Source organism: Coccinella septempunctata, chromosome 1, assembly GCF_907165205.1.
Source record: "Coccinella septempunctata chromosome 1, icCocSept1.1, whole genome shotgun sequence".
In the NCBI taxonomy this organism is placed as follows: domain Eukaryota; kingdom Metazoa; phylum Arthropoda; class Insecta; order Coleoptera; family Coccinellidae; genus Coccinella; species Coccinella septempunctata.
Genome location: NC_058189.1, coordinates 37,295,146 through 37,309,510, shown reverse-complemented (window position 1 = coordinate 37,309,510; position 14,365 = coordinate 37,295,146). Strand labels below are relative to the sequence as shown.

The 14,365-nt window shown below is 34.0% G+C and overlaps 2 protein-coding genes across 3 annotated transcripts; one reads left to right on the top strand and one right to left on the bottom strand.

Annotated features, from left to right (window-relative positions):
* Positions 1-1,141: 1,141 nt before the first annotated feature.
* LOC123312113 (cleft lip and palate transmembrane protein 1-like protein) lies at positions 1,142-6,075 on the bottom strand. Of its 2 annotated transcripts, XM_044896356.1 has the most exons (7): positions 5,576-6,075; positions 4,910-5,522; positions 4,660-4,848; positions 4,407-4,606; positions 1,640-1,891; positions 1,501-1,584; positions 1,142-1,312 (listed from the first exon to the last, which is right to left on the bottom strand). In XM_044896356.1, coding segments are annotated over exons 1-7 (1,584 nt in total). In that variant the 5' UTR covers positions 5,821-6,075; the 3' UTR covers positions 1,142-1,311. The 2 variants fall into 2 exon arrangements, with proteins under 2 accessions (XP_044752291.1, XP_044752283.1); XM_044896348.1 differs by lacking the exon at positions 1,142-1,312 and having other exon boundaries at positions 1,330-1,584; positions 5,576-6,074.
* Positions 6,076-6,198: 123 nt separating this feature from the next.
* LOC123312104 (DNA replication factor Cdt1) lies at positions 6,199-9,679 on the top strand. Its single transcript, XM_044896336.1, has 2 exons — positions 6,199-7,090; positions 8,082-9,679. The coding sequence occupies exons 1-2, from the start codon at positions 6,441-6,443 to the stop codon at positions 9,301-9,303; spliced, it is 1,872 nt and encodes a 623-aa protein (XP_044752271.1). The 5' UTR covers positions 6,199-6,440; the 3' UTR covers positions 9,304-9,679.
* Positions 9,680-14,365: the final 4,686 nt, after the last annotated feature.

Here is a 14,365-nt window from a genome sequence, read left to right as displayed (position 1 = left end):
CCATTATATTTTCGATCCAGTATCCCCTGACAACAAAACCAGTTTCTGAAATTACGCTGTAAAAGGAACCAAATAGCGAACAGCCTCACATAATAAGCTTAAGCAAATGCAATACACATTGCAATATAGCGCCACGGCCTCTATAGATGTGTTTATTCATCTATTATCAACATTAAATAAACTAAATATGGTACAGAGGTAATTAATTTGGAATTTAGTTATCTTTGCGTACAGAGATGCTACATTTTGACGAGTTTTAGCATAGGATTTTCATCGAAATGTCTAGTCTAGGCAAGTATTAATTTATTTATGAAAATGAGGATAAAGGCTGATTCATGCTAGACCGTGTCGGGTCCGGGCCGGGACCGACTCCGGGCCGTTGCAATGGGTCGCCACTCTGAAAACACGGGCACGGCACGTGTCCCAACCGGTGTAGTGTGGATGGGTCAATTGAAATTGCTCATATAATTCTTTTACCGTGTCCCGTCCGGGTCCCGGCCCGGACCCGACACGGTCTAGCATGAATCAGCCTTAAGTCAGAAATATATGTACATTAGGAATTTTGGTGCTTAGGTACCTATGAGGAAGCTTAGCCTTTCTTGTCTCCTCTGACGAGCCGCCCTTGTTCGGCTGAAAATCTTACTTTGTTAGCTCCGCGTAAGTACGCGGAAATTACATTGCCAGCGGAACCAAATGCAGAATGTCGAATATCATTCTCTTATAGACGAGATGAAATACTCGTTTGGTAGTATAGCGCCACGTCGCCTTTAGGTTCAGTTCAAACAACCAACCTTCCCACATAATATCTCAATATTTGAATTAGTTCATGTTACCAAGGGCGTATTTTGGGGGGGAGGGGCTGGTACGGGGGCACGTGCCCCCCCCCAGACGGACGGATCTTTTTATACATACTTGAACTCTCAAAAATAAAAGTGAAGTTAATTTCTCATATTTACTGTTGATTTTTTTGCTCGTCTGCCCGTTGTGCCCCCCCCCCCCAGAAAAAAATCCTGGATCTGCCCTTGCATGTTACTACTACTTATTTATGTTGTATTATCTCAAGAAGATTCAATCACTTCTAATTGAATAATTTATAATTTATTTGAGCTGATCGGAAAAATATAAATTAAAAAAATACAGGTTTTTCGAAATAAATTTGATTTATGGAATGTTAATGAATATAGATTCTCCAGACAAGATTCAAAAATAAGTAACAATATAAAAAAATTATATTTAATACAACAAATCCAATGTTCAACACTCAACTCGAACATATGTCAAAATTTTTTTATGTAACTCGGATGGAAAATTTCTAAAAAAAATAAATAATAAATACTAATTATATATTAATCTGTAGTACTCTAGATATGTATTGCTTTAATATTTTTTCATTTATCAGTCTAGTTTTATAGGATTTTATTATTTAGTTCATGAAATGAGAATAAAATAATTTGAAACTGATATTTTTCAACAAGAATAACTTTCGGAAATCTGACCTACTATTGTGTTTTCTTCTTAGAATCATCATCTTCAGCTTCTCCCAGAGCCATATCATCTTTTCTACTCTTGTCCACTGGATATAACCTTGAAGTAAAACATATTGAGAAATAATTGGAAATTGAGAGATTTTAAGACTCACCATCTTTGATATAAATAAATTAAAAATACTACATCGTCCCTGAAACAAGCCAATCTGTGTGCTGTAGGCATTGTTATGATGAAGGCAAATATATCATCTATGAAAGTGTTAAATGCACGATAAGTGAAAGCTCTCCAAGGAAGAGCGGCCACAGATTTCAATCTATAGTTTATAAATAGCTGAGGTAACATGAAGAGGAACCCAAAGGCGTAAACACCATTCACTAAACTATTGAGTGTCCACGAGTACCAACTGAAATAAAAAGTTTATACTATAATAGAATGAATTTGATCAAAAAATTTTTTTTTCTCTAATGCTTGTGGAAGATTCATTCGGGGGAATACCCAAAAGGAAAGTTTACTTTAATACTTCAACCAGCACCTGCACCATTCTGCAACGGAAAAAACTAAAGTCTGGTGTTCGACCGAAATTTTGGTTTCGGTCTAGTTTTGCAAAAAAAAAAGGGTTTCGGATATCATCCAGCCATATAGAAAGTTATTTTGAGAGGTGATTTGTTTTTGTTTGCAACAATAAGGTGTGATCATTTTATGTGAAAATGACATAAACTTCAATTATCAGAGATATTTCCGAAAAGAAAAATTACTTGGATTTTTCGTGAAAAATCATTATTTTTCGTCATCCTTCATTATCTAGGAATGAATTTCACATGTAAACTTAAGTGATTTTTCCTCGAGCTCACCACACCTAACCATAGCATACACCATAGTTAACTACTATTTCTCCGCCGAATAGTGACGTCATAGTTTACACACCAAGTAAATTACCTGAGCTGTAGTTTGGTGTTACTTGGTGTAGCAAACTTTGACGTCATAGTTATAGGTTTGTTCGTAGAGTAGTTTGCAACGGTTGTGAACTGTACAGAGCAAGCGCAATTCCATTTTAGGGTAGCGAAAATCCATTTGCGCTTGCTCTGTACAGTTCACAACCCTTGTGAACCACTCTACGAACAAGCCTTATAACTACTCGACGAAGAAATAGTAGTTAACTATATGGTATGCAATGGTTAGGTTTGGTAAGCTCGAGGAAAAATCCCTTGGTTGCTTTTACAAACTTACTCCGAGAGTAGAGTATGAGTATGGCCATGCTCAGAGAGCATACTCTGAGGAACTAATAAAAGTACGTTTGTGAACGCTTCGAGTGATCAGAGCTTACTCAGAGTAAGTTTGTGAACGCAACCCTGATCTCTAATAAATTCTAAACCATAAAGAAATTCCTGTCAAAATCGGACATATCTGGAGTAATGTAAAGACTAACAAATAAACACGCGGACTTTCACATTTCTGATATTAGTAAGGATATATCCAAAGAGCCAGCTAATTCTAAAATATCGTTCAAAGCGAATGACACCAATGTCTAGTAATTTTATTTTATCCAGAAGTTCAGCACTCAGCAACCTAAAGCGGTTGCATCCAGAATTAAATGTTCTTTCATTTGATTTTATACTTCGATTACCTTAATGCCTAATGTGGGTATATGAACAAACGTTTACGTTTACTCCATAGTTGTGCAGCAGGAAATGAAGAAAACCTTCAACTTTTCAGTTCTTTGGGGTATATTCCCTCAGCTGATGCTCCATTTTGATAAACAATGTTATTTATCCTTGATATGTATCGGGGAAGTTTATCTACATAATAATTTTGTCATTTAACATTTTCTGTATGCGATTTCTATATAGGCACCCTATTCGCGATATATAAATGCATTTATTTCCTAGCATATAGTCGTAATATTTTCATTGAAATGACAGTATATAATTTTTATACCGGAATTCGAACTATTTGTTTCAGATTCGGCCGAAAAAACTATTTTTCTAATTTTGAGATATAAAGAGACACTTTTTAAAAATCATTGACGTTTTGAAACGTTTACTTCTCGTAACCAGTTACGAAAAGTAAAATATTTCGCAATTGATGATGAAAAGATACTTGCTTCCATAGTAACGGAGGTAAAAATTAAATATTCATTCCGTCACTATAGACGTTCTGCGACCTCCGGGGTACGCTTGTAATGACGGTTTTGCCACTTTTAATTTGAGTTCAAAGCCACATCCTATTCAAAATTAGAAAAAATATTGTGCGAAACCTATTGGGATTATTGGGAAACACTATTTTTCGTATTTCGCATTTTTTTACGCAATGAGCGTAGCGCCCATTACGAAAAAATAATGCTTTTCCCAACTGGTTGCACAAAAAACTATATATTTTGAATATTTCTGTGAAATATTCAAGATTATATAGGAAATACATATGCTGAAATGTGAAATTCCAATATGCTGTACCCTGTATATTTTCTTCACGTCAAAAAAATGGCTCAAAGTACGTCGATCAAGCCGTTATAATACTTATAATTATACTAATTTTTATCAAAAAAAAACACCCTATATAATAGACGTGAAGAAAAAAAACTATGTGGAAAAATGAAAAACACACTGATTTCTTATCTTATCTTTTTGTGTTTATATTTAATTGTAGCATAAAGTGATTTGAAATAAAGACTATTATTATTATTATCTTATTATTCCTTTCATATAACTGAACGAGATGGGGATTTTCGAATATACAGGGTGTTATAAAAAATGTTGGACTCAAATTTTTTTTAGTTATTCTACATTTTATCGCCACTTTGTTAGCAACAGCAGAACAATGCAAGGAACAAAGTTTCTTTAATGTTTGTTCACTCCTTGAAATAACACTCACTTAGTTGTGTAAAATGAAAATGAAAATTCTACTGAAATCATCAATCTTACCTTTTATGAGGTTGATAGATAAGCGAATAAACTGCCGCACCTATGCATAAAGGATATAATAAATAGCTCAGGTACTTCATGCACTCCTCATCATACTCCCTGGTTTTCTTCTCCTCCGAAGTTTCTACATAGTTTCTGTCAAATTTAAAACCATACCTCCAAGATATAGTTGTTTTGAGTGCTTTCGATACTTTCCAAAACTTGAATTAAAGTACAATCAAACCCAACAAAACATAAGTTTTTCAAAACTTACTTCAATAACTGTGGCAATACCACTAGGAACTAGAACTAATAAAGAAGTTTTCTCATTCAGAAGGTATAGAAATATAATAGTTTGTGAAAATGCCCTCCAAAGAACCGTTCTTGAGGATAATCCAGCCATACTGCTCTGATTCTTCCAAAAACTCACTTCATTTCTGAATGAAAGGAAGTCGAAAAGCAACTGGAAATAACAATTCAAAACCCAATAAATATAAATCATTATCATTATTAATATTTCTTACATGAACTCCTCCTATAAAGACAGTGATGCACAGAAGATATAAATTAGTATCCGCAAAAATGTTCTTCACTTCATCTAAATCTTTTTCGCTAAATCCCAAATTCAAGAATTGATTTAACGAAGAATCAATCTGAAGAATAAACCTCAATTTTCCATATGAGACAGGAGTGTACAAGAAAGAAATATTAAGTTTATCCATTTCATGATTAACTTCAACTAAGTCCTGCAGTCTCATTTGCATTATATCCCTTTGGAGTATTGGTAAAAACTGGTTGTTGGATTTCAATCTCATTTGTTTGATTAGTTCTATAGGAATGTTGTTTTGGGGAATGTTCAATTCGATAGGACACATGACGAGAGCAAATTTGGATCGGATGTGAGTCACAGGTTTAAGAGATTTTTTTATCACATTTTCCTCACTCAATAAGTTGAAGGTAGAACTTACTGGCACCGCATATTTCGTTAATTTACTCTTAACATAAGTGGAATCTGGTAAGCTCAAGAGGCTATTGAGATTCTTATTTCTGAACTTATTTTTAGAAGGAACTAATACAGAGTGAATAGTTATACTTCCATTCTTCCTTACTGAATCAGACAAACTAATTGATATTTTTCTGAAAAAAAACATATTTAAAAATTTGTTTCTTTGAATAAGCAAGGCTCTTACTTTTCAAATTTATCATGGTAATTGAATTTTTCAACATGCAATACTTGAGTGTAAATCCCACTTCTTGAATTATCGGATATGAATAAAAATAAATCCAAATTAGGGTTTGAATTTAGATAAGATTTATAGCAAATATCAGACTGATCACATGAAGGTACCTGAAATATACTCAACAGGTTCCATACAGAATGAGATATAAATAAGAGGAAAAGGGCAGAAATTACTGATGTTATCGAGGGTTTCATGATCTAAAAATTTAAAGACACGTCAAGTATTTCTCATTTGATTAAACCGCCATATGTGAATGACATAATAATAATAATAATGGGAAGTGGGAATGGATCTTTAGAACTATCACTGTTCGTGTTCTGTGTGTTCATAATTATCGAGGTTACTTCGAATTAGATTATGAATAGGATTTGAAAATGACAAATTTTGAAGAATTCATCAATTTATGAAAGATGAAAACTAAATATTAGTTGAAGCTTGAAACCGAAAAACCGGTTTTTCGGCCAAAGATTAACCTACTGTAGTTCACAGTCACAGAACTGATAAACTGATAAAATCTCTTGAGGTAATTGGTGAGAATTTAATCTATTTATTCGATAAAAATGTGATTAAAACTTCATTTTCAGAAATTACCAAGAAGAAACGGAATAAAAGCAGGTAAATAGCCCACCAGAGAACCAGAAATTACGTTCATTCGAAAGACCTACTGCCATTTGTGCGTGAAGTGACAGATGACAATAATTTTGGAGGGAATTCGTAATTCGACATTTTTAACGGTTTATTTGTTTGGTTTCATGGTGTCCCTTTAAATCGTGTTACGACATATTTTATATTTTTAAACAAAATCATAAATATTATGGCTCAGCCGTCAGTAGCAGCCTATTTCACTACGAGAAAACGCGTGGCGATTGATGAACTCAAAACTAATAGGGCTAGGAAAGTCTTGATAGTGGATGAAGGGGAAGGAAGGTTGTCTGCAAAAAGAAGTGTTGAGAATGAAGGATCCGAAAACAAAAAAATTGAAATTAAAGAGCATTCAGAAGAATCCAGTGAGGTTGAAAAAGTAGTGCCCAACAAAATCGTTACCAAAACTGAGAGAACCCAAATGACTAGAAAAAAAAGTGCATCAAGACGAAGACCAAGTGCAACAGTTAAAGGTCAACAAGATATACATACTTTTGTAAATTTAGTACCTGTAAGTGAGGAAATTTCTGGGCAGACAGGTTCAGATATCAACCATGTGACTCCACCCTCGTCTCCTATGAAAATACGAAATGGAATGGATAAAGTGCATGAAAAGCCTAAAGATGCTTCCTTGAACTCAATGAAGCTGAAGTTAGGTAGGAGTTCTAGATTAGCTGAATTGAAAGCATCATTATCTAGATTTGGTGATCTTCAAAACAAACTGAAGGAAGTGGAGAAGGTTACATCGAAAATTTCTGTTAATCCCCCACAAAGTCCTAAACTTCAGAACTTCAAAGCCATTGAACTAGAAGTTCAGCTAAGGTGAGTAATTTTAAAGCTTTAGGCCTTTGAAAACTGTTCTACGTTGATAATTGGTTGAGGAGAAAACATGCTCTACAAATATTTCATTGCTCTAATGATTTGCAATCATTCAACTCCAATACTTTGGATATTATATGCTGCAAAGGCATTTTACCTTGTGATTATATGAGGACTGTCAACTCCTAAATCTATTTCCATAAATCTTGATATCTTCTCACTCTAATATAGTGTTATTTAAAACAAATTTTGGACAATTAGAATGATTATTATGAGTTATATCTATAAGAGTCCCTTTATCTTTTTGAGATCCAAAAAGTTGTTTTCAAACATTTTCATGAATGTGATGCATGAAAAATAATCATTTTTTCAACTTATTGTAACATCATTCTTCTAGAATAACTTTCATTACACAGATACTGTCACTATGGTAAATAATAGTTGCTAAAAAAATTAAGAGGTGATTCCTTGTCAGAAGATAGTGGTGGTCTTTCATATAACTTTTTTTGAGCAGCCCCTGCTTAAATTTACCTGCCTAGCAATGGCACCTGAAAAGCAATTTTTTTCTCAGAAAGCAGAAAATTCATCCAAACTATTCGATAAAAAGATTTACTGTAAAGGGCATTTTCACTCGCATTTTCATCAGGAATATATGCTGATCATAATAGAAATGGTCACATTCATTTGTATATAAATTAAATTCATGACATTGAAGAGACCTCTCCACAGGGAACATCAATTTGAATCAAATTTACAATGTTAAATGGAATAATGATTGTGGGTTATCCTTGAAGGTTAGATATTGTGGACTTTTCATAGACCTTTTATTTTATAATTTACTCAGAGTATGCCATAAAAGGCAGAAAGGAATGGGTCAGTAATTTTTGAGTTCATCGCCAACAGACAGACAGGGCAGGGGTGTTGTGTAATATTTACTGATATAAGTTGATAACACATGCAGATGTTCCAATAATATTGATAATTTTTTTTTCAGTCCCCAGAAAATCGTGTCTCCTCAAAAATTGTATCTTAGCCCAAAGAAAGATTTGACTGCTAGGAAGAACCTTCTTAATCTACTGAGTCCTACTAAGAACACAGTTGCTTATAGCAAGAGTCCTTCTAAAACTATTGAAGATGAAACTTCTAAGCCAGCCCTGACACTTCCATTCAAGTATCGTTATGTGGCAGAAATGTTTAGAGCTATTGACACAGTCAGTCAACTTTTGTATAACAGGAAAGAAACTATAACATTGTCAAAATTAAAACCTGCAGTTGAGAATATGACTAAGAGAAATCTTTCAAATCGTTGTTTGGCTCAGATCAAGAAAATTTATCCTGAAGCATTCAAGTATCATCAGGAGAAATTGAGGGTATTTGGGAGTGGTAAACGAGAGGAAAAATGGGAATTGGTGATAACACCTCTGATTGGAGGTGCTGATCACATAAATTCTGACACTTTATTGGCTAGGCGAAGAGTTTTATTCAGTATTTTACTGGATAAAGTTAAAGACTATCACCATGAATTCCTCATGTCTCTAGAGCCTCCGATGGTAATTCCTAAGAATCAGGTTAAGAGATGGCATCCTGAATTCGATATTGAAAGAGTTCCTGATATCGAGGAGGATAATTTACCAGAACCACCAGTGGAAATGAAGATGACCTCAGGACAAGATGTATTGGAGAAAGCTCGAGAAATGTTCGGCTGTAACGCTAGAATGGAACAAGCCCTTGAGAGATTGAAAGCTAAGAAGGAAGAGAAGGCTACAGAAACAATCCCAGACAACACTCCTCCTCCTTCAATTTTGAAAGGCATTCCTAAATCCTTATTGGAAAAAGTGCGGCAACGTCAAGCCGCGAAAGCGTTGATCTCCATGACTAGATCAGTGGACAAGGAGCAAGAACTGAAAATTTATTCAAGACTGCCAGAACTCGCGAGACTAACAAAAAATCTTTTCGTTTCGGAAAAGAAGAGTGTTTTGAAAATGGACGATGTTGTTGAAAAGTTGGGCAATTGTTATAGAATAAGCTTGACGAAAACAGAGATGGAAGAACACATCAAACTGTTGGTTAAAGAATTACCTGAGTGGTTGGTTCTTCATCAGTCCCTTAGTAAAGTGTGGTTTTTGAAACAGTTGAACAGAGATGCTGATGTGAACCTTATGAGGAATAAATTGGAAATGATTCTGAAGGCAAAAAGTGATCAGTGCAGTGCTTAGTCGTCTTAGTATTAATTTAAAAAGCCAGTTTCTTTAAAGTGTGTGAATTTTGACTGCCCCTTTTTTTAACAGTGTCGACCTCCATGAGGTGAATTAAAAAATAATTACAAACTAATGTTTGATATTGATATTTTAGTTCGATGAAAATTAATTGACCATTACTCAAAATATGAGCCGAGCCAAAGAATCATATTTTCTAGCAATAGATAAAACCAGATTAATAATCATAGTATAATTTATCTTGAAGAGAGGAATTTTTCATTCTTCCATAAATTTGAATTTTTATGTTATGATAAGGGCTACTTATTTTGAAAACATATTTAATTAGTAAGATTTGGTCTGAGAAATTCGTAAAATACAGTCCATAATATATAAATGGTTTTTCTTCACCTAGACTCTAGAAAATTATCTGGTTATGCAGAGTGTCCACTAAAAATGGAGGTGATTCCTTGTCCGAGAACATTAATGCAGGGTGTTTCACACCAAGTGTCCACTAGAGGTATCTAGAGAATCAAATGAAGATTGTCTTCAAAGAATTCATATACATAACTTCCTAATAATCTTTAGATTTAGGTAGAGGGTGTGTAATATTATTGGATAGAGATTTTCGCGTTGATTTTGAACTTCCCCGAGAAACATTCTGATTAACGGGACATCTGGAGAGTATTCTCTGACAATAGAACAATTTTTGAGTCTATAACTTTTGCAGTAGGGAATTAAAACAATCTATTCAAGACTATCTTTACGTCATTACAAATCAACGAATTAATAATCGATATCAAGTGAATAATCGGTAGACCGTCGTTATTGGTGGTTGTGCCATTGTTTATATCCCTTCCCAACTTTTATCCTCACTACAATAACCAGAAGTTTAACAAGCTCTCGATGTGGTAACCTGCGGTCTAAAATAATGACGTTGAAGGGCTAGTTCATGACGTAATATAGTTATGACTAACCATGGAGGTAAAGGACCTCCATTTGACTAACAATGACCAAAAGCGCTTGAAAACACTTGCTGCATAACAATGAAAACTCGCCTGAAATCGACTAATATCTCTGAGACACCTAGGAGGATAGGAGGAGGTTCAAATAAACCGTAATTAAAATTTTGTGGAGAATTAAAAAAAGTGCCTCGTTTGAAAAAACTTTTCTCAAATTTTCATTGATGAAATTTTAAAGAGGTATTTCCATCGGCGTAGACAGGTGCGACGCCCTCCTCCTAGAATTCTTCGTGTACCTCCACGCCAGATACCGAAATTGACGATAGAACTTACTTTTCAAGCAAGCAAGTGTAAAACTGAACAGCTTCCTGAAGAACACGAAACACGTGCAGTGTTCAAACTAAAAATCTGATAATTCAATTTTTGTTTCTTCTAGAAAAAAATAAGAGTTTCTGCCTGCTGTTAGTTTTATTGAAGTACTTCTTGCAAGATGCGAATATGCAGCTGAAAACCTGATTTTTTGAAAGCTTGTGTGTTGTATTTGTCAAATAAAAGTTTTCTTGGTCTATTGCTCGAGTTGAAATCCAACCGTTTTCAAGAAAAACGGCATGAAAAGAGAAGAAAACGCAGCCGGATTTTCAAACACTTTTTCAGTTTATTTAGGATAATGAATCTCTTGTGCTTCCAATTTTATCAACTTGTCAATGGAAACGTGGGAACATTTATTCTTATTTCTGATAGCATATTCGACCTTCTGCATTCTTGCCGCATCTTTAGTGAACACTGCTTGAATCCCTTGGAAATGCGAATTTCTGATAACTAATATAGTCGGTGAAACAAATAATTGATTAGATAATATCTTGTTGTTGTTTCTGTGTCAATATTTATGTATATATATATAGCGCCGTATGTAGGACACTTCAGTCAGCACTTTCAAACCTACATTACCCTACTTAATAGATCATTAAAAGAGATTGAACCATTGCAACAGAAGAAAGAAAAATTAAGGATGATTCATACTAGTCTATTAGATATTTTTAAGGAATGCGACTTATCCAGTTATTTCTTATGCTCCTCCATTGTTTCATTATTCAAACATTTAATTTTTGGAAATGACAATAATCCTCTCAAACTGAAATTTTCAGTGTGTGTTTTGGAACATACAATCGTAATAAACCAAGAAGATATCTCCTTGGTAATAAACGAACAATAATAAACGTCTAAAAGTTTACAGAAAGGTTCTCTGTTTTCAAATTCTTCTAATTCTAAATAGGTATTTGAAATTTCACTATTCAAAATCCAAATTGAAATGAAAAATGTTAAGATTTTAAGATGAAGATAGGAAACGTACGCATAAAATGAACACTTTCAATAATTTGAATGTAATGTATTTTCGCTGAAACCGGAGACCAATATTATACTGGAAGATTTATACACGGTGACCCATGCACTTTGAATAACTCCTTGGGATGAACCTGAATCAAAAATTGTTCCAAATTAAAAAGTAAACAGTTTGATACATACAAATATTTTGACAGTAGATTCTTGATGTCAAAAGAAACACTTTTTCCTACACCATTTTTTCCAATTCGGCCCTGATAAGATATAGCCATTTTAAGTTTTCATAATGAGCTGTATGCCACCCCTGGAAAAACAAAATTACCTTCAGAATAATGAGCTAATGTCTGACACTACTACACATCTGTATCTGGATTTTTTAAACAGAATTGTCAGCCAAAAAAATATGAAGAATACTTTTATTTTACAAAACGTTCAGATATTCATTAGATAGCGTCCAACTTAGTTTCAGAGTTGGATTCTTTGAATTGTTGGTATTTTTATGCTACTTTTAATGGACGTAATGGGGAAACTGGAAGACTTGGTGATATAAATGAAAAACTATTTGTGAGAACTAAAAATAATATTTTTAATGGGTTTTCAACAGCTGGTATCTTTTAAACCCAGACGATTCGGAAAAAAATGGTAAAGGAAAAAAGTGTTTCTTTTGACCTCAAGAATCTACACTTTTAAAATATTTGTATGAGTCAAAAAGACTCACTCTATCTCCCTATTTTTTCCTGGTCTCTAACCTCTCCCTCACGATATACATACCAAGGTTTTTAAATGACCCCAAAATAAAGAAATCGTAGAGATTTATATAAGCGGTGTACAGGCCAAAAAATTGGCCCTAGCCACCTATTTGGGAACACATTATTCAAAAATAGTCTCGGACATTTTTATTCGTTGAGTACTAACTATAGTTAGTACTCGATGGGGATCCTCCCTATAATCAGAGAATGTATACATTCTCTGCTACATTACTGTCTGAAATCTAGGGTAAGATTTTCTTATCATTGAGGTTGAAGAATAAGATGTAGGAAATCTTTACCGACATTCGTGACGGTAGAAAGAATGACCCAATAAGCATACGACAGACAAGCTCATGGACAAGGAAAATCTTCGTTGGAAATTTGTTCTCACAGAGTGTTCTGTTGACTAAACATGGGTTTTATGAAAATTGTCCATTCTACTGCTTCTTCTAAAAGGGGCTTCATCGGTGGACATAATTGATGTTGTCAGATTTGCATTATACAAGAGCCGGAGACAAGAATCTCTCCTTAGAACAGGGGTTCCCTATTTTTTTTTTCAACCAGGGAACCCTATCTGTGGAACTTTTTTTCGAGTATCCCAATTTTGGTATCCAGTTTGAAGTTTGACTATTTTCATTTTTTACTTATTGTGAAAAGAAAGAACCATAAATTTTATGCATGAACCAATATAACCTACTGAAAGTTTTGTTTTTCATAACACCACTAAAACAAGGAACAGTACTTTTATGTTATTTTGGGCCTGTTCCGATATTGCTGTTAGTACTGGCCCGCAATCGAATAACAATAGAACTCGAACGACTGGGCCAATAGGCATCGTTTCTGAAATACTGACAGTACTGTTCAGCAATATCGGAACAGGCCCATAGTAAGATTTCCGGGAGTGGTTGAAATTTAAGTGTCAAAACTTAGGTTGAAGGAAGGCCTTTTTCCCAATTTATAGGTGCAGGTAACGCAGATTCTGAATTATCAAAACATGATACAAGATCTGATGAATATTTGTGAACATTTTTTTTAAATGTTACAAGATGGGTTAACCCATCATGAAACAATTGTTTCATATTGGTATTCCTTCATTCAGATTCATTGAATGATGTAATTCTTGGGCAATTTTTCCTTATTAATAGCTGGAAAGGTTGCCTTCTCATTAAGTTTAATGATAAAAGTTTCCACAAAAGTTTTCTGACCTCTTTATATTGTTCTAGTTATATTTTTGATTTATCTTATCCGGTATTACTTTTTATCAGTACTAAAAGCCCTAAAAGGAATTTGAATTTTTTGTACCAGTTCGAAACTATGCCGATTTTTGTTGTTGAATATTTCTCCATTTGTTATGATAACATTTTTGAGCAAATATTAATTTAATATTTTCACAGTTCCATAGGAAACTCAGTTTACGGAACACCTGAAGGTTTTGAATTCTACAGAGCTAGCCAATTTGGCTAGCTCTCGGGCTGAGGCCGAACCCTCGAGTGAACCCTATAGTCCTATAGGGTTCCGCGGACCACCATTTGGTAATCACTGCCTTAGAAAATAATCTTCCAATTGCAATTAATGCTTGTACTCTTTTATAATGGTAGGTGTGAAACTGTTCCGAAATCTTGATTGATAAGTAAAAGTAGAAATTAATTAATTGATGAAAGGCGAATGAAAAATTTGAAAGGGGATTGAATTGGAAAGAATTGAAAAGAATTCATTAAATATTGTAAATACATAAGAAATCATTGAAATGTTAATGGAGATTTGAATAGTGAAATAGCAAATATTGCTTATATTGAATGAAAATTGAAGATTTCATTGATATGGGAAGGTGAGAGCAAAGTTATTATTATTATTATTTTTGTTAATAAAATGACAAGAGCTGAGGCTATGCCTTTTAAGCCTTTTTGAAGGCGTTTACACTGGGAGCACAAACCACGTCCGTAGGCAAACCGTTCCAGGTTGAAAAAACTCTATTGGACAAGAAGTTTTGTCGTTGGGTAGTCCTGAAGTTTTCTTTCATCAACTAATATA